Source organism: Hevea brasiliensis, chromosome 13 (assembly GCF_030052815.1).
Source record: "Hevea brasiliensis isolate MT/VB/25A 57/8 chromosome 13, ASM3005281v1, whole genome shotgun sequence".
Taxonomy (NCBI): Eukaryota; Viridiplantae; Streptophyta; class Magnoliopsida; order Malpighiales; family Euphorbiaceae; genus Hevea; species Hevea brasiliensis.
In genome coordinates this window covers 59,430,357-59,453,531 of record NC_079505.1, presented here as the reverse complement: position 1 = coordinate 59,453,531, position 23,175 = coordinate 59,430,357, and the positions used below count along the sequence as shown (strand labels likewise).

At 36.7% G+C, this 23,175-nt stretch overlaps 1 protein-coding gene across 1 annotated transcript in view; it reads left to right on the top strand.

The window, feature by feature from the left end:
- The window catches only part of LOC110656485 (uncharacterized), a 33,784-nt gene extending 11,694 nt beyond the window's left edge, over positions 1–22,090 (top strand). Inside the window, exons 6-7 of the mRNA XM_021813306.2 lie at positions 21,545–21,610; positions 21,703–22,090. Coding sequence (XP_021668998.1) covers positions 21,545–21,610; positions 21,703–21,795 — 159 coding nt within the window. The 3' untranslated portion in view covers positions 21,796–22,090. The remainder of the gene's footprint in view (positions 1–21,544; positions 21,611–21,702) is intronic.
- Positions 22,091–23,175: the final 1,085 nt, after the last annotated feature.

Sequence of the window (23,175 nt, the reverse complement as noted above, 5' to 3'; positions counted from 1 at the left end):
AGAATTTTCCCAAACGATCTCTTCTTATGCCTTTGCAAAGGCAGAAAGTAATGCTTGAATTAAAAGAAAAATCCCCCCTTTTCAAAACTCTTGACTTGCTGTACTTGTATCTGGTGTAAAAAACCATTGTTCTAGAGTCCCAAAGTCCTTATAAGTCTTCTTGGAGTCAATTAGAAAGAAGGGGAGTCGAGCTTAAAGTTCTGTTTGTTAAAAGTACACGGGGCGTGCTGTTGCTTTAGGTTACACGGGTTTCACCTGTGCTATCTTCTACCCCCAGTCTCCTTTGGCTTTTCCTGTGTTCAACAGGCTACATAGGTCGTGCTGTTTAATTCCTTCTGAGATCGCCTTCACACGGGTCGTGTAATTAGTTACAAGCCTCGTGTAGTCCCTTTTGTTCCCCAAACTTTATTTTCAGACTTCTTTTCTCTTTCCAATCATGCCTTTGCCTTCAAATATGCCTGGATTACACCTGGAACATTAAGAATCAGAGATTTGCAACAAATCAAGAATTCTATGACATACAAATAAAATGACTATAAAAAAGTAACTACTTCAACTCAACTCAACTAAGCCTTTATCCTGAAAATTTGGGGTTAGCTATATAGATTCTCTTTTTCTACTCTAAATGATTTTGAGTTAAATTCTCGAAAATGTGTAATGTTTATATGTTATGTTGTACTATTCTCCTCCAAGTCAGTTTAAGTCTACCCTTTTTTTTCTTTCTATCCTCTATCCTAATGTGCTCTACTTGTCTAACTGGAGCCTCCGTATGTCTACGTTTCACTTGATCAAACCACCTCAATCTCCCTTCTCTTAACTTATCCTCAATTGGTACCACTCCTACCTTTTCTCTAATACTCTCATTACGGACTTTATCTAGTCTAGTATGATCACTCATTCACCTTGACATTCTCATCTACGTAACTCTTATCTTAGACAAATACGACTCCTCAAGTGCCTAACACTTACTGCTATATAACATGGCCGGTCGTATGGCTGTACGATAAAATTTTTCTTTCAACTTGTTAGGAATATTGCGATCACATAAAACTCCTGTGACACGTCTCCACTTCAACCATCTGGTTTTAATTCTATGACTAACATCCTCCTCACATCTCCCATCTACTTGAAGACTGAGCCGAGATATTTAAAGTGATTACTTTGCGACAGTATCACTCTATCCAAACTAACTTTTTCATTATCACCAGTTCGGCTTTCACTGAACTTGCAATGCATGTATTCTATCTTCGTTCTACTTAACTTAAAGCCTTTTGACTCTAGAATACTTCTCCAAAGCTCTAGCTTTCTATTGACTTCTTCTTGCATCTCATCTATCAGAATTATATCATCGGCAAACATCATACACCAGGGGATATTCTCTTGTATATGTTTCATTAATTCATCTAAAACTAATATAAAAAGGTAAGGGCTTACAACTGAACCTTGGTGTAATCCAACTGAGATAGGAAAATCTCTTGTGTCCTCACCCACTGTGCGCATAATGATAGTTGCTCCTTTATACATGTCTTTCAATACTTGTATGTACCTAATAGATACTCCATTTTGTTCTAACACTCTCCATAAGACATCTCTTGGAACACGATTATAAGCCTTCTCCAAATCGATAAAAACCATGTTTAAATCTATCCTCGCATCTCTATATTTCTCCATCAAGCTTCTGATGAGACAGATCGCTTCCATAGTTGAACGACTAGGCATGAATCCAAATTGATTGGGGGAGAAAGAAGTATCATGACGTAGTCGATGTTCCACAACTTTCTCCCACAACTTCATAGTCTGGCTCATGAGTTTAATTCTCTTATAGTTTGAGCAACTCTGTATCTCCCTTATTTTTAAAAATAGGTACTAAAATATTTCTCCTCCATTCATTAGGCATTTTCTTTGAATTTAGAATCTTATTAAACAATTTAATTAGCCATGCCACTCCCATATCTCTCAAAAACTTTCACACTTCAATTGGTATTCCATCGGGTCCACAGGCTTTACCCATTTTCATTCTCTTAAGTGATTCCTTTACTTCTAAAGATCTAATTCTTCTAGTATAATTCACATTCTTTTCTATTGTTTTGTAGTCTATTTCACGCTATTACCATTTTGACTATTATTAAAGAGATCATCAAAATAATTTCATTATCTTTCTTTAATGTCCTCATCTTTCACTAACATTTTTTCTTCTTTATCGTTAATGCACCTAACTTGATTGACTAGTCATTTTGATGTGTAAAGCAATCTAATTACTTATATAAGCCCGAATTAAAATGAATTAATTGTAATTTGACCAACATTCTCTCCATATTTAACAATGATTTGGATTTGCTTGGGGAGTACTCTAGCGCATTTGGTGCTACTCAATGTTAGAACATAACATCATTGTAGTCATCCCTTTTCCTTGGAATTTCTTGTATTCCGACATTGTCAAATCCAAATATGGCGTTGAAGCTATTAATGTCCATCTCCCTATCGACTCCCATTAACCTAAAAGTAAGTTTTTCTCTATTTTCCCTATTTGTTGGCCATAGTGTCATCTTGAAACCTCCTAAGAACTCAAGGGTTAGGTCTCTATAGGTTGGAAATTTAAATGTTACAAATTTGGTCCATCCTATATTGATAAGAAATGTGTCTACATCATTCTTTAACGCTGTTTGTTCTAAAATTCCTTCATCCAAGTACTTTGTGCATATTACCTTTCCTTTTTTGGAGAGAGGGAGGTGTAAAGTACTCTGTGGGCATCATCTTGGGATGGCCATGCCAGTGCTAATGGTGGTGCGATAGGGGCAAGTGGTGCTTCCCTTGGTGGCTGGGACGGAGAGGCAACTGAAGGGGTGTAGGTTTGTTGTGATTGCGGTGTTTGGTATCGCTAGGTAGGCGGTGAGTTGTGCGCTGTCCTTCGCTAGGAGGAAGCTCGTCTTGCAGGTCTCTTCCTGGGTCCCATTGTATCGTGATTTAGGGTTAGGAATTAGGGATTTTAGGGAAAAGGAGAGAAATTGGGGAGGTTGGTTGGCTTTTGGATTATGTGCGATGTAGAGGGAGTTGGAAGTTTCTAATGAAGTTGGAGAGAATCACGTGAAGAAGGGTTTTAAAATAGTTGTCGTTTCGGGTTACATGGGTCATGTATCAGTACTTGGGTCAGACTCGTGTAACTTGCTATTGTGTGAAAGTGGAGTGCAATTTGATATAACACTGGTTTTTTAGCATTGCACGAGTATGAGTATCATTACATGGGTCAGACTCGTGCAACTTACTGGAATTTGTAATTTTGCATTTTTTTCTTTGTATGGGTTCCATGTGTTACACGGGTCATGTAACATTATGCGGGGGAGACCCGTGTAACCTATTATTTTCTTCTTTTCTTATTTGCACATTTTTTTTTAAGTTGTGTGCTAGTTAAACCCATTTGACCCTTTGTAGAAATTAGACCAGGATCTGCATATGACCCTTGTTGCATTCCTAACTTTTGTGTTTTCTATGAATTTAGCACAGGTAACTCTATTAAGAGTGTCAAAACAACAATCATCATCTTTTCTTAACCTATATTGTAATTTGCATAATAATGTTCACATGATAAAATGGAGTTAAGAAAGCGTCCCTTTTCATAGGTCGTTGTCCTTGTGATTTTCATGCTTGGCTTATCCAACTCTTGTTCTCGATCTTGCTGCTTTTGTCTTGTCATTGGAATTGAACTTGGGGGTTTAGAAAGAAGAAAACTAATTAAAAAAAAAAATATATATATATGGAAAGGAAAGAAACTTGGGTTGCCTCCCAAGAAACGCTTATTTAAAATCTTTAGCTTGACTATATTGTTTGCTCATTTTGGAGTGGGTAAATCAGTAAAGGAGTGTGTGGCTCCTTTTTCAATAGGCACTCCAGAGAGGTATGGCTTAAGGCGTTGTTCATTGGATTTGATTTGCTCTTTATGATTTGCTCCATACTTATATTGTGCCATGAGGGAAGATTTGCAGAATCATGAAAGGTTTAGACCACTTAGATCTCAATTTTCCAGGAAATAATTTTAACTTGGAGTTGAACATCAAGATTAGCTCTTGTTTAAATTCTCTTTACACTATGTACTTGTCATACCCATTTTTGGTTCGTTCTTTATAGATTCTTGCATTTTCATAGGTATCTTGCTTTATTTCTTCTAACTCACTTAGCTGTAGAAGTCTCTTTTTTCTAGCACTTTCTAGGTCGACATTCAGTGTTTTTGTTGCACAGTAGGCTAAGTGCTCTAGCTCAATTGGAAGGTGACATGATTTACCATAGACCAAGCAGAAGGGAGTGGTTTCAATAGGGGTTTTGAAGGTTGTGCGGTATGCCCAAAGTGCATCGTCCAGCTTCAAGGACCAATCTTTTCTTGAGTGGTTTGTTGTCTTCTCTAAAATCCTCTTCAATTTCCTATTTAAAATTTCAATTTGCCCACTATTTTGTGGGTGGTAAGTGTTGCCACTTTGTGTGTTACTTCATATTTCTTTAGTAATGCTTCGAATTGGTGATTACAGAAATGGCTTACTCCATCACTAATTGTTGTGCTTGTAGTGCCGCACTTTGTGAAGATGAATTTTTTGAGGAACTTGATTACTACTATTGCATCGTTGGTTGGTGATGCTATTGCTTTCACCCACTTGGAGACATAGTCAACACCAACTAGGATATATTTTTTACCCTATGAAGATGGAAATGGACCCATGAAGTCTTTTCCCCATACACCAAGAGTTCTACTTTAAGTATTCCATGCATGGGCTTCTCATTCCTTTTTGAAATATTCCCAGCCTTTTGACACTGACCATATGTGAGTTCAAAATTTCTTACATCTTAGAATAAGTTTGGCCAATAAAACTTGACTGCGTTATCTTAACAGCTGTTTTTGAAGTGCTGAAGTGTCCTCCATAGGGTGGGGAATGGCAATGTTGCAGAATGCTTTCAACTTCTTCCCTTAGGATGCATCTTCTGGTAAGTCCATCATTACATCTCCAGTATGAAAAACTTGCCTACCTTGATTGGGACATTCTCCAGTATGCCGTTTGGATACTTGACAGATCTATATTCCAGTTGAAAGGAGATAGTGGTTAGTTTCAGTTCTCCAACATTCAGCTTCTGACAGATGGAAAGTAGCATAAGACCGACACTTGCTCCTAGGTTACAAAGGGCTTTGTTGATGGTCATGTTGCCTATCAAACATGGAATTGAAAAGCTTCCAGCAGTGTTGTCATCAGGCGCCTGGGTGAGGCAAAATCCAGGCACCTTGCCTTGGAAGCCTCCAGGCGAGGTGACTTCAACTAGGCGCTGCCTAGGCGAGGAAAGGCGAGAAATTGCAAAAAATAATAAAAAAAAAGGTTGAGAGAGAAGTCAATCATGGCCACATTCTCCTCTCTCTTTCATTTTTTTTTTGGTTAAACATATCCATTATTTTTCTTTATTCTTCTCTTCTATCCCTTCGCAAATTTTGAAATTCTTTTTTTGTTGTCACTTTTTTCTTAAACCAGTATCTTATTGGAAATTTTACATGTATTTTTTATTTTTTTGTTTAAAATTGTCACATTTTTGTTCTTCCTGCCGAGTGTGTTTATTGTTCCTTTCCTTATTCTTATTATTCCCTATTAGATGTGTCGTGGAGTTCTTTGGATTTCATTGTTCTTGTACTTGGTGGAAATGAAAAGAATCTTTTCATTCTTCTCCTTCATTGATCTATGATTTAAATTTCTAACTCCATCAAATATGTTGCCTATTCCAAATATTTTTTTTACCTCTCTTGAATACTATTTTTTAAGGAAACATTCAATACATATAATGAATATTATTTTTCTAAAATTCTGTTATGTTACACACTACGTTCTATTTGAGTACTCTATTATAATAATCTAGTATAGTTTAGTATTTATAAGTTGCTATTCTAATCTATTCTAGTGTTCTTAATTCTTATGCTAGAATTTTTTTTATTTTTTATTTTTTTAATTTGATGAGGATCAAAATAAATGGCTGAAAAATCTATAGCATCATCACACACAAACAATGAAAAGGATCCAACATGAAAACGTAGATAAATGCTTTTGATCTTGAAGCTTAAAACGTATAATATATTATGAAATATGAATACGAAAATGAAATTTGGCGATTTATTGATTGTGTAATATATAAGAGTTTTTTTACCCCGTATATTTAATCATTTATTATTTTAGGATGAATTAGTGCCTCACCTCACTCGAGTGAGCGTCTGGCACCTTGGGCGATGAAGACCTTCTCGCCTAAAGGGTGCCTAGCGCTTTTGACAACATTGGCTTCAAGGATCCTTCAGTTTCAACGGTAGTTTATTTTGTAGTATTGCATTACATTCTTCAATGAGGGCTACAGTCTCAGAGTTATTGTGAAAAAATAGAACAGAAGAAGAATATTGAGAATGATTGAAGAGCTTAATTATTTCCTCCAGTCAATGGTGTCAATTTATAATCTGTATAGGACAACTAAATAGGAAATACAATCCTAATTAAATACATAATTATAGCCACGATTCTAGCACCTAAATATATTCACACAATGACTACAGATACACATATCCTGGCTATTTATGGTACATATCTTAACACTTTCCCTCAAGAAGCTGGAGCGTACAAATCATATGCTCCAAGCTTGTTACAAATATATTCAATCTGAGAGCCTCTGAGAGATTGTCAGGATATCTGCTAATTGGTCATTTGAGCTAACAAAGCTAGTGGCAATACACCTAGATTTAATCTTTTGTCTGATGAAATGACAATCCACCTCTATATGTTTCGTTCTCTCTTGAAACATTAGATTAGAGGCAATGTGAAGTGTAGCTTGATTGTCACAGATTAGCTGTATTTGTTTAAGTTCCCCATACTTCAACTGTTGGAGAAGTTGTTTCAACCATATAAGTTCACAAGCTGCCAGAGTCATAGCTCGATATTCTGCTTCTGCACTTGACCTAGCAACCACATCTTGCTTCCTACTTTTCCAAGAAATCAAATTCCCTCCAATCATAATGCAATATCTTGAAGTAGATCGTCTGTCAAAAGGAGAACCTGCCCAATCTGCATCTGAGTAACCAATAATCTGTGAATGACCCTGTCTTCATATAATAAGCCTTGTCCTGGAGCTCCTTTAATATATCTAAGTATCCGAATAACTGCATCCCAATGACTACTACATGGTGCTTGAAGGAACTGACTACACTTACAGCAAATGAGATGTCTGGGGGTGTGATTGTAAGATAATTGAGTTTTCCAACCAATCTCCGGTATCTACCAGGATCCTCCAATGGCTCCCCCTGTCTAGGAACAAGTTTGACATTTGGATCCATAGGAGTATCTGTGTGTCTACAGTCTAATATGCCCGTTTCTGTCAGTATATCCAAAGCATATTTCCTTTGAGAAATGGCGATACCTGTCTTGGATTGTGCCACTTCAATCCCCAAGAAATACTTTAGCTTCCCAAGATCCTTAGTCTGAAAATGACTGGACAAGTGTTTAAGTTTTGAGATCCCAACATGATCATTTCTTGTAATAACAATGTCATCAACATAAACAACTAGATAAATGCACTTATCATGGACATTATGGTGGAAAAATACTGAATGGTCAACTTTACTCCGAGACATTCCAAATTGTTGGACTACAGTACTGAATCGTCCAAACCATGCTCTTGGAGATTGTTTCAAGCCATATAAAGAACGTCGTAGGCGACAAACCCTGGTGGTTGCTCCATATAAACTTCCTCAGCTAGCTTGCCATCTAAAAAGGCATTTTTGATATCCAGTTGATAAAGTAGCCAGTGATGGATGGCAGCTAAGGAAATAAGAAGGCGAACCGAGGCAATCTTAGCCACAGGAGAGAAGGCATCACTGTAATCGAGGCCAAAGATCTGAGTATATCCATTTGCAATAAGGCGAGCTTTAAGTCTATCAATTTGGCCATCAGGCCCCACCTTGATTGTATAAACCTGTCGACAGCCAACAGTAGATTTGCCCTTCAGTAGTGGCACCAAATCCCAAGTGCCATTGTTATGGAGAGCAGTCATCTCTTTAACCATTACATTACACCATCCTGGATGTTCCAAAGCTTCTCTAACAGTCTTAGGTACAGATACATTATACAAAGTGGTGACAAAGGCATAGTAGGAAGGAGACAAACGATGATAACTCATAAAATTATAAATAGGATGAGGATTTCGAGACGAACGAATAACTTTTCGGATAGCAATGGGAGGAGTAGCATCGTCTGTTGAAGGCGAGATCGAAATAGGTGAAGATGGAGGGAGAGAGTCACCAGGAGCTGGTGTTGTACCTGTATCAAGCAAAGGAGCATCAATGGTGTTATTGGAAGGACGAGGACGACATGAGTAGACATGTAGAGGTGGTGGACTGATTGGTGGTGGAGGAAGAGTAGGAACTGGTAAGGCGATGGGAATAAAAACCTTGGATATTGGAGAAAAAATAAGGAGATGTTTCGAAGAAGATTACATCAGCCGACACAAAGTATTTATTTGTAAGTGGATTGTAGCATTTGTAACCTTTTTGAAGTCTAGACTATCCCAAAAAGACACATTTTATTGATTTGGGTTGAAGTTTGTCTTTGCTAGGAGTGCGATCATGAACAAAACAAATACAATCAAATACACGCAGCGACAATTGATGGGCATCTTGGTCGGGAAACAAAATGGAATGAGGACTCTGATTCTGCAAAACAAAAGAAGACCTTCGGTTAATTAAACAACAAGCAGTAAGAATAGCATCTCCCCAAAAAACGAAGAGGAACATTATGGTGAATGAGTAAAGTGCGGGCAGTCTCAACTAGATGACGATTCTTTCGTTCGGCAATCTCATTTTGTTGAGGGGTATAAGCACATGAAGTTTGGTGAGTAATACTTTGAGAAGATAAGAAATGAGTAAAAGGAGTGGACAAATATTCTTTTGCATTGTCACTACGAAGTATTTTAATAGAAACACCAAATTGATTACGTATTTCATTAGAGAATTTTTGAAATATAGAGAATAAACGAGTCTTCATTAAAAATAACCGAGTGTAACGAGAATAATCATTAATAAAAGTAACAAAATAATGAAATTCCAAAGGTGTACTGACGCGACTTGGACCCCAAATGTCTGAATGGACAATTTCAAACATGGACTTAGCCCTATTATGGACTCGCTTGGGAAAGGAAAACGACTTTGTTTCCCAAGTTGACAGGACTCGCATTCAAAAGAAGATAAACTAGAAAGACTAGGAATTAATTTTTGCAATTTGGCAAGACTCGGATGACCCAGACGATTGTGAAGAAGATCAGTGGAAGTGGTAGATGCATGAGCAACTGGAAAATTTGAAGTAGAAAGATGGTATAACCCTTGTGACTCACATCCTACTCCAATCATCTTTCCCGTACTTCGATCCTGCACAATAACAGAGTCAGCTGTAAAGGTGACAGAACAATTGAGATTTTTAGTCAATTTACTAATGGAGATTAAATTATATGAGCATTCAGGAGTGAACAAAACTGTGGTTAAAGGAATAGATGGAAAGATTTCTACTTCTCCTATGCCCTTAATTAAAGTTTGTGAATCATTAGCCAAAGTAACTTTTAACACAACCGGAAGATAAATTAGAGATGAGAAAAGACTTTTGTTACTAGATATATGATCAGAAGCACCAGAGTCTAGGATCCATGGACCATTGAGCGAAGACTGTGTTAGACAAGCAAAGGAATTACCAGAATGAGCACTGCTAGAAGATTGCTGTTTGGCTGTTTGATATTGCAAATACTCCTTGTAATCAGCTTCAGTTAATAGGATAAAATCTGACACCTGATCCTTTTTGTTATGGAAAGTCAATCATTATATTATTTCTGTGTATATTTTGTATTCTGTATTCCTATTTAGAATTTCTTATTTAGGATTTCTTTCTAATTAGTATAACACAATTATAGGAATCAATTGTATATAAATACCCATGTACAGATTAATTGAAATTAATGAGAATCATCTCTTTTTACATCTCTTTCTACATGGTATCAGAGCTGGCCATCTAGGGTGACTATTTGTTCTCACCACCCACCAGAGAGACCTTGGCCGACCTACTGCTTCGATTCCGATCAACATTGCCGCCGCCTCAATCCCCTCATTCCACCATCGTGTGTCGTTGTTCGATCCAAGACACCATTAAAGGACTTCGAGGTTTGGCTCTCGATCCTATTTCGTATTTACTTGATTTGTGATTTTGGATTATTTTGTTGTCACAAGACTTTGGATTAGCGTTTGTTAGTTTCTTTGTCTCAACAAATGGCGGACAATAAGAATGTTATTTCGATGTGATTCGATGATGACTAAGATCACGTAACACAAACTTAATCATTCAAATTACTCGGAGTGGAGTAAGATCGTTAGGGTCTATTTGCGTAGCATTGATAAGGATGATCACCTTACTAAAGATCCACCTCATCGATGATACACAACAAACTTGGCTAAGGGAGGACGCTCGGTTGTTTTTGCGGCTTGAACTCGATTCACGGTGAGGTAATTAGTTTAATTAATCACTGTGAATTTGTTAAAGAATTGATGGATTACTTCGATTTTCTGTATTCTGGTAAAGGGAATATCTCCTGTATTTATGATGTTTGTAAGGGATTCTACCGTGCTGAGAAAGAGGAAAAGTCTCTCACGGCTTATTTTATGGATTTTAAACGGGTATATGAGGAACTTAATGTATTGTTGCCTTTTAGTTCGATGTGAAAGTTCAAAGAGCCCAACGGAGCAACTGGTCGTTATGAGTTTTCTTGTGCCTTCCTTCGTAGTATGAGATCGCTAAATCTCGCATTCTTTCCAGCTCGAGATTTCCTCTTTGCATGAAACATTCACACGGGTCCTTCGCATGCAGAGTACCCAATCTTCACACCGCCAAGAGTGCTCTTATTAGCCATAATCCAAATGGACAACAGGTAATAGAAGAGGAAGTAGAGGAGGAATTACAGCAAATGTAAGTAATCAGCGTAATGGAGAGGCTAGTTCTAATCAGACTCAAGAGGAGTCATTTGTTATTATTGTCATGAGTCCGCCATACAAAATATAATTGTCCGCAACTTCAGAGGAAAAATCAGCGATCACAGATGGCAAATATGGCGCAGAGGATTCTACGGTATCTTCCTCTCGAGAAAACTGCTTTGGTATCTGCAGAGGATTTTGCACGCTTTTCCCAAGATCGTGCATCTCTAAAGCCTACCAGTTCCCTATCATCGCGATCACGAGTCGTAAATCCACTACATGCCTTGTGTCTTCCTCATCCAAATGGGTTATTGATTCGGTGCAAATGCATCACATGACGTAATTCTAGTCTTCTATCCGCTTCGTCTAATCCCACTTCCTCTCTTTTACTTTAGCCGATGGTTCTACTTCTTGTGTCATGGGTTCTCGAATCGCGAATCCGACTTCACAATTTCTTTGTCATCTGCTTTGTGTCTACCAAATTTCTCTTTTAATCTACTTTCGTTAGTAAACTTACTCGTACCTTAAATTGTTCTATTTCCTTTTTTTACGATCGGTGTTTGTTTCAGGATCTTACGACGGCGATTATTGGTAGAGGACGTGAGTCGTGGTCTCTACATTCGAAAATCATGTACCGCGGTTGCTTGTTTGCTCCAGATCGTAACACCTCTTGAAGCTCATTGTAGATTGGGTCATCCTTCTTTGTCTACTATGAAGAAGTTGTGTCCTCGCCATCTTTATCAAGACTAGAATGTGAGTCGTGTCTTTGCAAAACATCATCGCTTGCCTTACGTGTCTAGAGTCAATAAACGGGCTTCATCCCCTTTTGAGTTAGTTCATTCCGATGTTTGGGGTCCTTGTTCTTACTTCTAAACCGGATTTCGTTATTTTGTTACTTTTGTTGATGATTACTCTCGTGTTACCCGGTTATATTTAATGAAGAATCGCTCCAGTTGTTTTCTATCTTTTGTGCCTTTTGTAATGAAATCAAAACTCAATTTAATATTTCATGCGCATATTAAGAAGTGACAATGCTAAAGAATATTTTTCAAAGATAATTTCATCTTACATGACACAAAATGGCATTCTTCATCATTCTTCTGTGTGGATACCCCATCCCAAAATGGCGTGGCGAAAGAAAAATCGGCATCTTCTTGAGGTAACTCGTGCTCTCCTTTTCGGATGAAAGTTTCTAAACACTTTTGGGCGGATGCGCTTTCTACGGCATGTTTTTGATCAATCGTATGCCGTCTTACATCCTTAATGGGGATATTCCTTATACCGCTTTGTTCCCTACAAAATCTTTGTTTCTGTTGAACCCCGTATTTTTGGTTGTACTTGTTTTGTATGTGATGTTCGTCACAGTTACTAAATTGGATCCAAAGTCTCTCAAATGTGTCTTCCTTGGGTACTCCTGATTCAAAAAGGGTACTGCTTTCTCTCCTACTCTTAATCGTTATCTTGTTTCGCAGATGTCACATTTTTGAGTCCACTCCATTTTTTCTCAATCATCTGTGTATGAGAGTCGGGGAGGAGGATGATATCTTAATATATACCGCCCAATCAATGTCTAGTCCTCTCACACCCTATTTCTTCCGTCTCTAGACCTATTCGGCCTCCCGTTGTTCATGTTTATTCCAGAGATTGAGATTACCGACTCAGATCCTCCACCGGCTACTTCATTGGGAGATCCTGCACCTCATCGATCATGATTCGATCTAGATTTACCCATTGCTCTTCGTAAAGGTAAACGTTCATGTACTTACCCTATCTCTTCTTTTGTTTCTTATAATCAATTGTCTTCTTGTTCTCGGTGTTTTGTTACTTCTTTAGACTCGCTCCTATCCCTAATACATTGGTGAGGCAATGTCTCATCTGGCCGGGTGTCTTTGCTATGAAAGAAGAAATGGAGGCTTTAGATGCTAATGGTACATGGGAACTGTTGCCTTTTGCCCACCGGTAAGAAAGCTATTGGTTGCAAATGGGTATTTACGAAAGGTAAATCTGATGGTTCTGTGGCTAGGTTAAAAGCACGCCTTGTAGCAAAAGGATATGCTCGGACATATGGGGTTGATTACTCGACACTTTTTCTCCTGTAGCTAAACTTACTGCTCGCTTGTTTATCTCTTTAGACTACATATGATTGGCCCTGCACCAATTGGATATCAAGAATGCTTTCCTTCATGGTGATCTTCGGAGGAGGTGTATATGGAGCAACCACCGGGTTTGTTGCTCGGGGAGTTGGGTAAAGTTTGTAGGCTTCTAAGTCTCTTTATGGCTTGAAACAAAGTCCTAGGGCCTGGTTTGGGAGATTCAAAGAAGTAGACAGAATTTGGTATGCAAAAGAGTAAGTGTGATCACTCAAGATTTTATAAGCAACTGATCGGGTCTAATTCTCTGGTAGTCTATGTGGATGACATTATCATCACCGGGAGTGACTCTGCAGTATTTCATCTTTTAAAACCTTCCTCCAAACCCAGTTTGCACCAAAGACTTGGTATTATTATAGTATTTTTTGGGTATTGAAGTTATTAGAAGTAAGAAGTGTATTTTCTTGTCTCAAAGAAAATGTCATCGATCTATTGACAGAGACAGGAAAATTAGGTGCTAAGCCTTGTAGAGCACCAATGACTCCAAATTTACAATCATAGCGGGGATAGTGAGTTGTTTGAAGATCCAGAGATACAGAGATTGGTAGGAAAATTGAACTACCTTCTGTCACTCGTCCCGATATTGCTTATGCCGTTAGTGTGGTAAGTCGGTTTATGTCTTCCCCAACCGTTGCTCATTGGGAAGCCTTGGGACAAATCTTGTGCTATCTGAAGGAGCTCCAGAAGAGGTTTGTTATATGGTAATCATGGGCATTTGAATGTTGAACGTTTTTCGATGCCGATCAATGGATCTAAGGTTGATAGGAGGTCAACTATTGGATATTGCGTTTTGTTGGAGGAAATTTGGTGTCTTGGAAAAGCAAGAAGCGAGTGTAGTTTCTCGATCTAGTCTTTGAATCCGAATACAGAGCCATGGCACAATCGGTATGTGAGGTAATGTGGATATTTCAATTACTAGATGAGACAGTTTTAAGACCCCCAACTGTGAAATTGTGGTGTGATAATCAAGTCGCTCTCCATATTGCTTATAATCCGTATTTCATGAGCGGACCAAACATATTGAGATTGATTGTCACTTTGTTCGTGAAAAGATTCAACAACAGATCATCTCAACAGACATATCAAAGCGGAGAGCGCTTAGGAGATATTTTCACAAAAGCTCTGAATGGAGCTAGGATTGACTACATTTGTAACAAGTTGGGCATGATTAACATCTATGCTCCAACTTGAGGGGGAGTGTTATGGAAAGTCAATCATTATATTATTTCTGTGTATATTTTGTATTCTGTATTCCTATTTAGAATTTCTTATTTAGGATTTCTTTCTAATTAGTATAACACAATTATAGGAATCAATTGTATATAAATACCCATGTACAGATTAATTGAAATTAATGAGAATCATCTCTTTTTACATCTCTTTCTACACTTTTCATCAAGTAATGGAAGAATACCATTTTCACCGGATTGAGCCATATGAGCAGTTGATTGGCCCACATTATTTGACTGAATGGGGCGTGGTGGTCGACCATGAACTGCCCAACAAATGTCTCTAGTGTGATTACTCTTATCACAATAAGTGCAATGAAGTCTTTTACCCTTGCCTCTCTGATAAGTACCTTGTCTCGGTTGGTTTTCACTTTGTGCAGCTAAAACTGAAGATTCAATTTCGGAGAAATTATTCCTATTGAGTAAGATGTGTAGAAGCCTGGCAGACACATTCTCTAGAGTGGGAATAACTGGACTAGTTAATATCTGATCTCTAACAGAATCAAGGTCAGGTCTTAGCCCAATCAATGCCAAAATCATGAAGAATCTGTCCCGCTGTTGCTCAGAAATATTATTAGTGCATGGCATGTTAGAATTAAATTCATCTTTCAGTGATTCTACCTGTCCTAAATAACTGGACATATCTTGTTGATTTTGCTGCAGATGAACCATATCTGATACTTCCTTATAAATACGTTGCACATCATTTGTACATAAGGTTTTCTCCTTAGTCCAGGCTTTGCAACATGTTTTACAAGACTGAAAAATATTAAGTAATTTTTGGGTCTAGAGAATGCCACGAGACTACATAATTGAGCATCAATCTTAGTCCAATTAGCTCTATCAATCTTAGTCCAATTAACTCTATTTGTTAAAGCTATATCTATGGCATTTTTAACCAAGTAGTCATCATACCCCTGCCCCATAAACCATAATTCAATTGATGCAGCCCAAGACATATAATTTTGACTTCCTACTAATTTAACAGTAGTAATAGCCGGTGAATTACCAATAAAAGAAAATATGGGTTTGAGAATCTCAGAACTTGTGTTGGATATGGGTGTGAGAATCTCAAAACCTATGTTGGAGGCTGTATTGAAGGACTCCTTAATCTCAGACATGCTGGCAAGAGAAGAACACTGAAATATTGCTCAGAAATACGTCAGAAAAGCCTACTGTATGAAGAGGTAAGGACAAAAAGGTGAGAAACAGGTGACGAGACTAGCATGGTTAAGGTCGCCTGAGGCCGGCGAGTCAACGGGAAGAAGCGCGTGAAGGTGCGTGTACCGGAGTCTTTTGTCGGCAGTCAGTGGAGAGGTCGATCTTGGGCTGGGTAATCCACTAGGCTGGGCTGGGTAATCCACTAGGCTAGGCTGTGACAGCCACGGACTCCTAGAAAGTGACCGGAAAAAGAGGGAAAGTTCCTCCCTATGAGGACTTTGTTTCAGATTCAAATCAGACTCATCGAGGGCTCTGATACAATGTGAGAAAATAGAACAGAAGAAGAATGTTGAGAATGATTGAAGAGCTTGATTATTCCCTCAATCCAATGGTGTCAATTTATAATATGTACAAGACAACTAAATAGGAAATTCAATCTTAATTAAATACTTAATTATACCCACGATTCTAGTACCTAAATATATTCACACAATCACTACAAATACACATATCCTGGCTATTTATGGTATATATCTTAATAGTTATCAAGTTTCCTTTTGTTGGAAAGTATTTCCTTCAAAAAGTTAGCATAGGATGACTTTTGAGACAAAGTTTTAGTGAAAGGAATGTTGATGTAGAGTTTCTGCAAAACTTCTAGAAACTTTCCAAATTGCATGTCAAGTTTAGCTTTATGGAATCTCTGAGGAAAAGGTAGTGGTGGTTGATAAGGCTCGAGTAGTTCTTTCTTTTCCTTTCTTTTCGATATCCTTGTTAGCAGGTGTTTCTTCTTCCTTTGCTTGAGTGTTGTTCTCACTAGAAGTTTCATCTATTTGTTCTGGCCTATCTTATGATTTCTGGTTCTATATCACTTTACCGCTCTTCAAAGTGATTGCCTTGCACTATTCTTTGGATTCATTTCAGGTTGGCTAGGTAGCTGGCCTTGCTAGAAGAGCTGGTTTGCTGAGCAATCTGATTTTTAAGCATTTTTTTATGAGTTGCCAATTGGTCTATTTTGAAAGTAAGTTGTTTGATCATCTCACTTTGTTGCTACTAAGCTGCCAAAAAGCTTTCCATCATAGATTTCATAGTCATCTTTGGTTTAGGTTGTTGAGGTTGAGGTGGTTGTGATTGCTGAGGCGGATTTTGATTTCTGTTCTGAAAGCCTGGTGGTGCTAGTCTGTGCCCCTGTTGTCTGTTGATCGGTTGATTCTATTGGTTGTGTTGGTTGGACCATGAGAAATTTTGGTGGTTCCTCCATTCAAGATCGTAAGTTTTTGAATAAGGATTTTCAATTGCTCTCTGGTTGAAGTTCCCATTGTTGTTCACATAGATCACCTGATCTGTAAAGGGATCGCCATAGTTGTTGCATTCTGAGCTTTGATGTCGTCCACAGTGTTCACAAAATGAATCATCGACTCCAATCCCATTAGCTTGCATTTTGTTTAGCCTCTTTGACAGTTGGTCGAACTGAGTATTGATCATGCTTGGTGCATTCAATTCTAATATTCAATTCTAATACTCCAACTGTCCTTGTGCCACCCCTTTCATTGGATCATTCAAAGTTGTGATAGACAACTCTCTCTAAGAGATAAAAAGCGTCGATAGTGGTTTTCTCCATCGAATCTCCACAGGCTGCTGAATCAACAGTGCTTCTTGTTGGTAGAAGTCCATTGTAAAAGTTTTGTACGAGGGGCCAATCCTAAATGCTATAGTGTGGGTACTCTCTTAGAAGATCTTTGTACCTTTTCCATGTGTCAGAGAGATTTATTGTCTTTCTGTCTAAAAGCATTAAGTTTAGCTCTAAGCTTAGCTGTTTTTTCAGGTGGAAAGTATCTAGTTAAAAAGGTTTGTGACAAGGCGGCTTGGTGAATGATTCTGTAGGTTGAGATAACAGCCACTTTCTTTCTTTGTCCCTAAGAAAGAATGAGAATGCTTTTAGTTGAATAGCATCCTTAGAAACGCTATTCTTCTCGAATGTATCACAAAGAGGAAGAAAACATTGCAGATGGTAGTGTGAATCCTCCATTGGTGATCCTCCAAATTGAGATTATTGAATCATCTGAAGCCATGCTGGTTTCAGCTCAAAGTTATTAGCATCTGTTGCCGGTCTAGTTACACTTGGTTGGAATCCTCGAATAGTAAAAGCTCTATAGTCTCTCAAAGGTTTTGGATGATTGTCTGCCATGGTTGGAGTTTTAGTTTCTTATTCTTCTTTCCCTTTTTGATGGCTTTTAAAGTTCTGTCCATCTGCGGATCCAATTCAAGTAGTTCTTCTTTTGGTTTAGTTCTGGTCATAAACTAAATAGAAGATCCTGAAAAATATTGAAGCAAAAGGAACAAAGTAAGGTATACTAGTAATAGCTAAACGAAATGAAATGTTTAAATTAATTAAATTGCTTATTGTCTAATATCAAATCATCGATCCCTAGTAACGACGCAAAAAACTTATTGTGCAAAATCTCTTAAGTGCACGGATCGTTAATAAGTAATGAAAGTGATGAGTGAGTATCATTCCCATGAGGACCGTGTTGAGTACATAACCAAACAACAATTATAATTATTTTGACTATCAAATTTGAGAGAAAATTATAAACTAAGTTAATTATGACTAGTAAGTAAACGAGTGCAGATTAACTAAACTGAACAAGGAAAAGCATTCGAGAGCTAGGGATCACATTTTAATCAATTATAACTTAAATATAATTCATTCAATAAACGGAAGATTATTGCTTTGAAGGAAATTAATCCTAAGTTATCTTAAGTATTATTTTAAGACACTCAAGTTGTATTTTAATTAATTCATACATTAGTTTCGTGGTGATTAAATCAATTAAAATTCATTAAATTCTTTAATTAATTGCTAGATTCACATAGAATTACAGTCTATCTCTAGATTAAGAATCTCAAGTTCAAAATCCCGTTATTTCTATATTAATTTTCACAATTTAGTCCTTCAATTAATATCTAAAATCAATAAGAAATGAAGCTCAACACATAGCATGTGTTAGGAATACAAGAGATTGGATCAAAGAGCAAAATATCCAATATATTAAATAAAATCAAACCAGATCTATAACTGAATTGAAAGTGTTACATTCCAAACTTTAGAAAAAGAAAACTACTCACGCATTGTGAGTTTTACAACTAAACTTGAAATAAGAAAACAAAGAGAAAACATCAGAAGAAATAGAATAAGGAACCCAAGTTGAAAATTTGTGGAACTTTAGCTGAAAATCTTTTTCAGAAATCTTGCCAAATGATCTCCTCCCATGTCTTCACAATGGCAGAAAGTAATGCTTGAATGTAAAAGAAGAATCCTCCCTTTTCAAAACTCTGATTTGCCGCTCTTATATCTGATGTAAAAACCATCGTTTTAAAGTCCCAAAAGCCTTAGAAGTCTCCTTGGAGTCGATCAGAAAGAAGGGGAGTTGAGCTTGAAGACTACACGGGGCGTGCTGTTCTTTAGGTTACACGGGTTTGACTTGTGCTCTCTTCTGCCCTTTAGCTTTTTCTGTGTTCAGCAAGCTACTCGGGTCCCTTAGGTTATACGGGTCGTGCTATTTAATTCCTTTTGAGATCTCCTTTACGTGGGTCGTGTAATTAGTTACACACCCCGTGTACTCCCTTTTGTTCTCCAAACTTCATTTTTAGACTTCTTTCTCTTTCCAATCATGCCTTTGCCTTCAAATATGCTTGGATTACACTTGAAATGTTATGGAAATCAGATGTTGCAACAAATCAAGAATTCTATGAAATATAAATAAAATAACTATAGAAAACTATCTACTTAAGCTATAAAAAAGAGAAAAATGCAATAGTTACTATCCTCGATGCCTATGTAAAATGAGTTCATCATTAATTTGAAGAGCTACTTTAATTTTTTTTTTTTTACTTAAATTTTATCATAAAATGCAAAAGCCTAAATTTGTGCTTAGCAAATATTATTAAAGCCTAAAACTTTCTTTAATACTATTTTCTAATTATTTATGTATTTACCTAAAAATGATTCAAAATATAGTTAAAAATTAGAAAAATAAAAAATCATCATTGCTCGCCAACCACCTTGCCTATTTGTTGATCTATGCTCTTAAGCTAAAAAATTTGTACAGAAATGAAGGATTTCACTTGATTATGGAGAAAATTGAGAGAAAATGACAAAATATCTAGAGAGAATGAAGAGGAGCTGAATGAATAAGCCAAATAGCCTTCTGCTCCCCAAAAAAGTTCATTCTGCTGGCCTTCATGTGAATGCAGATAAAAAAGCCAATGATTCTCAGGAAAAAAAAAAAAAAGTGGCCGTTACGACCTTTACATAATGGTCAGTGACGGCCAGCCATTATAGTTGCAATTTTAAAAATCTTTTAAATAACAGTAGTAACGGTAGCTGGACAAAGATGCCTTTAAATAATGGCCATTTTGTAACGTAACAACCTTTATTTAACGTAATGGCTGTTATTTAAAACCATGGTATGCACAGCATACTTCTCCCCAAAAATTGAACTGTTCTGTGTTTGTATTGGAAAACCAACAATGCTGCTTTATTTCTATATGCATCTGATGCACCTTTAACCTAGCAAATTCGAAATTCATATTTGATACTTCTTGAGCACTATTAAGTGTGTTTTAGTGTTATTGTAAATGAAAGCATAAGGTTCTCTATGTGCTTGTATAAACTATAAGTATAATGGAGTGAGAATGTGGTTTTTGATAAGTGCTTTTGTTTGCGGACTTGGGGTGGGGGGAAGCTTGTAATACTTGAATTATATCAATCTATGAAAAATACAAGAAGGAACAGTTCAATAAAAAATTTGCACAAGTATATGGCATATGGCATATATGTTGGTTTCTTTGATGTTTCTGTTATACTACTTGAGTAATTATTGGATGCTATGACAAAGCATATTATGTTGAAGCTGTTGTGCCGTATAATTGACGAGGGTGAAAAAGGTTTTACAAAAATTGCTTTATGCTTTTTAATTGAAATCGCTTTTTAGTCCTCAATTACGGAACTAAAAAGTGATATGATATTATGGCCTGCACTTCTTAAAATACATGGTTTATTTCATTATTGATTGTTTTTGGCTATTGTTTGATTGGGAAACACCTCCTCCAATCTAGAAAAAAAAAAAATAAGAGTATATAAAAGATATTTCCATGACCTCTTACCGTTAAGAATTGCTATAAGATGATGAGGCAAACTCTGCCGCTGTTGGGTATTGAAGCCAACCTGTCATGGGGCACATGGTCTGCATGGTGTTGAATATGAGTTGGTGGGTTTAGGTGCATATTAGTAGCTTTCAATACAGACTACTCCTTTATTTTGCAACTGTAATTCTGTAGTTGTTTCACCCTTAGTGATCAACTTATTTTAGATTAAAATACAAGTGTTTGGTTCAATATTGGGAGGGTGATGATAGAAGTCTGTGTATTTGTGTGCATATAAGCACAAATACAAGGACAAGTTCAGATGGTGATGATTTTATGGTAACCAGGATGCATAAATGTGTACATTATTCATAGGATTGGGTATATACTGGATTTCCCAACCCCTTGGTGAAAAAATATATATACTGTTTGTAGCTGAAATACATAGCAGAATGCTCAAGCACGCTTTCCTTGCACTCTAGGTCAGTTATTTATAGGTTCTCCAGCACATGCAACAGCACCCATTCTGTTATCCGGCTCAGCAACGTTTCCTCTACAACTTTCTTGGATCTTCTTCTTGTATATACTCTTAGTTTTCCTGGCCCATTAGTTCCCACACTCCTGCCCTGCGCTATCCATATCAAATTTTCTCTAGGAAATTTTGACTATAGAATACAAAGTTTATGATCTATACATATTAATGAGTGTTAAAAATATATGTAGCGACACTTGCAGTGAGAGGTCTTACTAGCATGCAAGTGCTAATATGAATGCCTTTTGATTAAATATGGTACATGAGACTGACATAGCATAGCGATTGACATGTGATTGAGTTTGTCTTCTTTGCTACTTTTCAGATACCTGCATTTGGAGCGTACAAATCCCTTGGATTTGTTAGAGGATTCTTATCATTAGGGTCAGAGGTACATTTTCTTGCCTAGTTTTATCCACCATTAGAGGATTATAAGCATTTACATGATGGATATGATCTGATATGTGATTCTGTATTAATTAGGGAGATGTGGAAGATGAAAAGACACGCAAAAAGAGGGAGAAGCTGGAGAAGAAAGCTTCAAGAGCCAAGTTTGTTAAGACAAGAAACAGGTAGTCATTGTATTGAAATGTGCAAGCCAGCTCGTAGATTTAGTTCTTTTTTAAATGACACAGCATTGCACAGAGTTTCGTTGACAATTTTTGAATGGTAAAGTTGGAGAATTCGCTGGTAGTTGAGGAGTTTGGTAACAGTTGATGCACAACTTTTGTGCTGTTGATTATCATACTACTGAAAATTAGATGCTAGAGCTGGTACCACTTCAATGCAATGCTATAAAATTATCATCAAAGTAATATATTCATCACAAATATTATAATATAAGATTTGCAAACTACTGTACTTTCGTATATTTTATGTGTTTTATTGGCTTGTGATCACAGAAATCAACATTGTGGTCACAATTGACCCTCTCAAATAATTAAGTACATCTATGGAGATCGAAAGTAGAGGGTCATGGTATTTGTGACCCGAAAATCACCGGTTCGGGTTATGGAAATAGCTTCTTTGTAAAACACGGTAAAACTGTGTATATCAATCATACGTAAATGTAATAGAAAGTCATAGTGGTACAGCTGAGTTGGTGAATCCTTGGAATAGTTTGAATAAATAGAAATCCTTGGAATAGTTTGTATGTACCGGTACTTATTCAAGCTCAAATGGTACTTCCGCAAATATAAATTTATATAGTTAAAATTTTTAAGTAATAATAATAATAATAATAATATAAATAGCTTATCTATGATAAAAAAAGGCAATGGATTGCCAACGTGATTTAGGTTTTTATTTATTTGTTTTATAATTAGTTTGATCTGGTATTAAATTTAATACTTTTATTATCACCGGGTCAAAATTCATTGATATATTATGCTCGCATTTTGTGAAGATAATTTACTAGTTTGACACAACTAATTACTCTAAAAAATATAATGACCATATTGACTTGATATGCATTTTGGATGATATCAATTTATATTCGGGTTGGATTGTATTTGCTCTTGTTTAGAGAGAATAAATACTAAACTTTGAAATTGATCAAAATTAATAAAAAAAGAAAAAAAGTCAACTTTTTTTTGACAGTTGACTTCTAAAAAATATAACCCATATTGACTTAATATTCATTTTGGATGAGATGAATTTTTGCTCGAGTTGGATTGTGTTTTCTCTTGTTTGGAAAGGTTAAAGAAAAAGTGAAAATGAATTTAGAATAGTTTGCCAATTGGGGAGAAAACCAACAGAAACAACTTTTCTTTTATTATAAGTAATAAAGAAATTCAAAAAAATTTAGTCATAACTTTATTTAGGATGGCCACATTTCAAGAACCGTCAGTTACGGTTCCTGAACTGTTGGTTCAGATTTAATAAAATCATGAACCTGAATTAAATTGCTAGGGGATGATTTGGAAGATGGTTTTTGAACTGTCGGTTTTAGTTCAA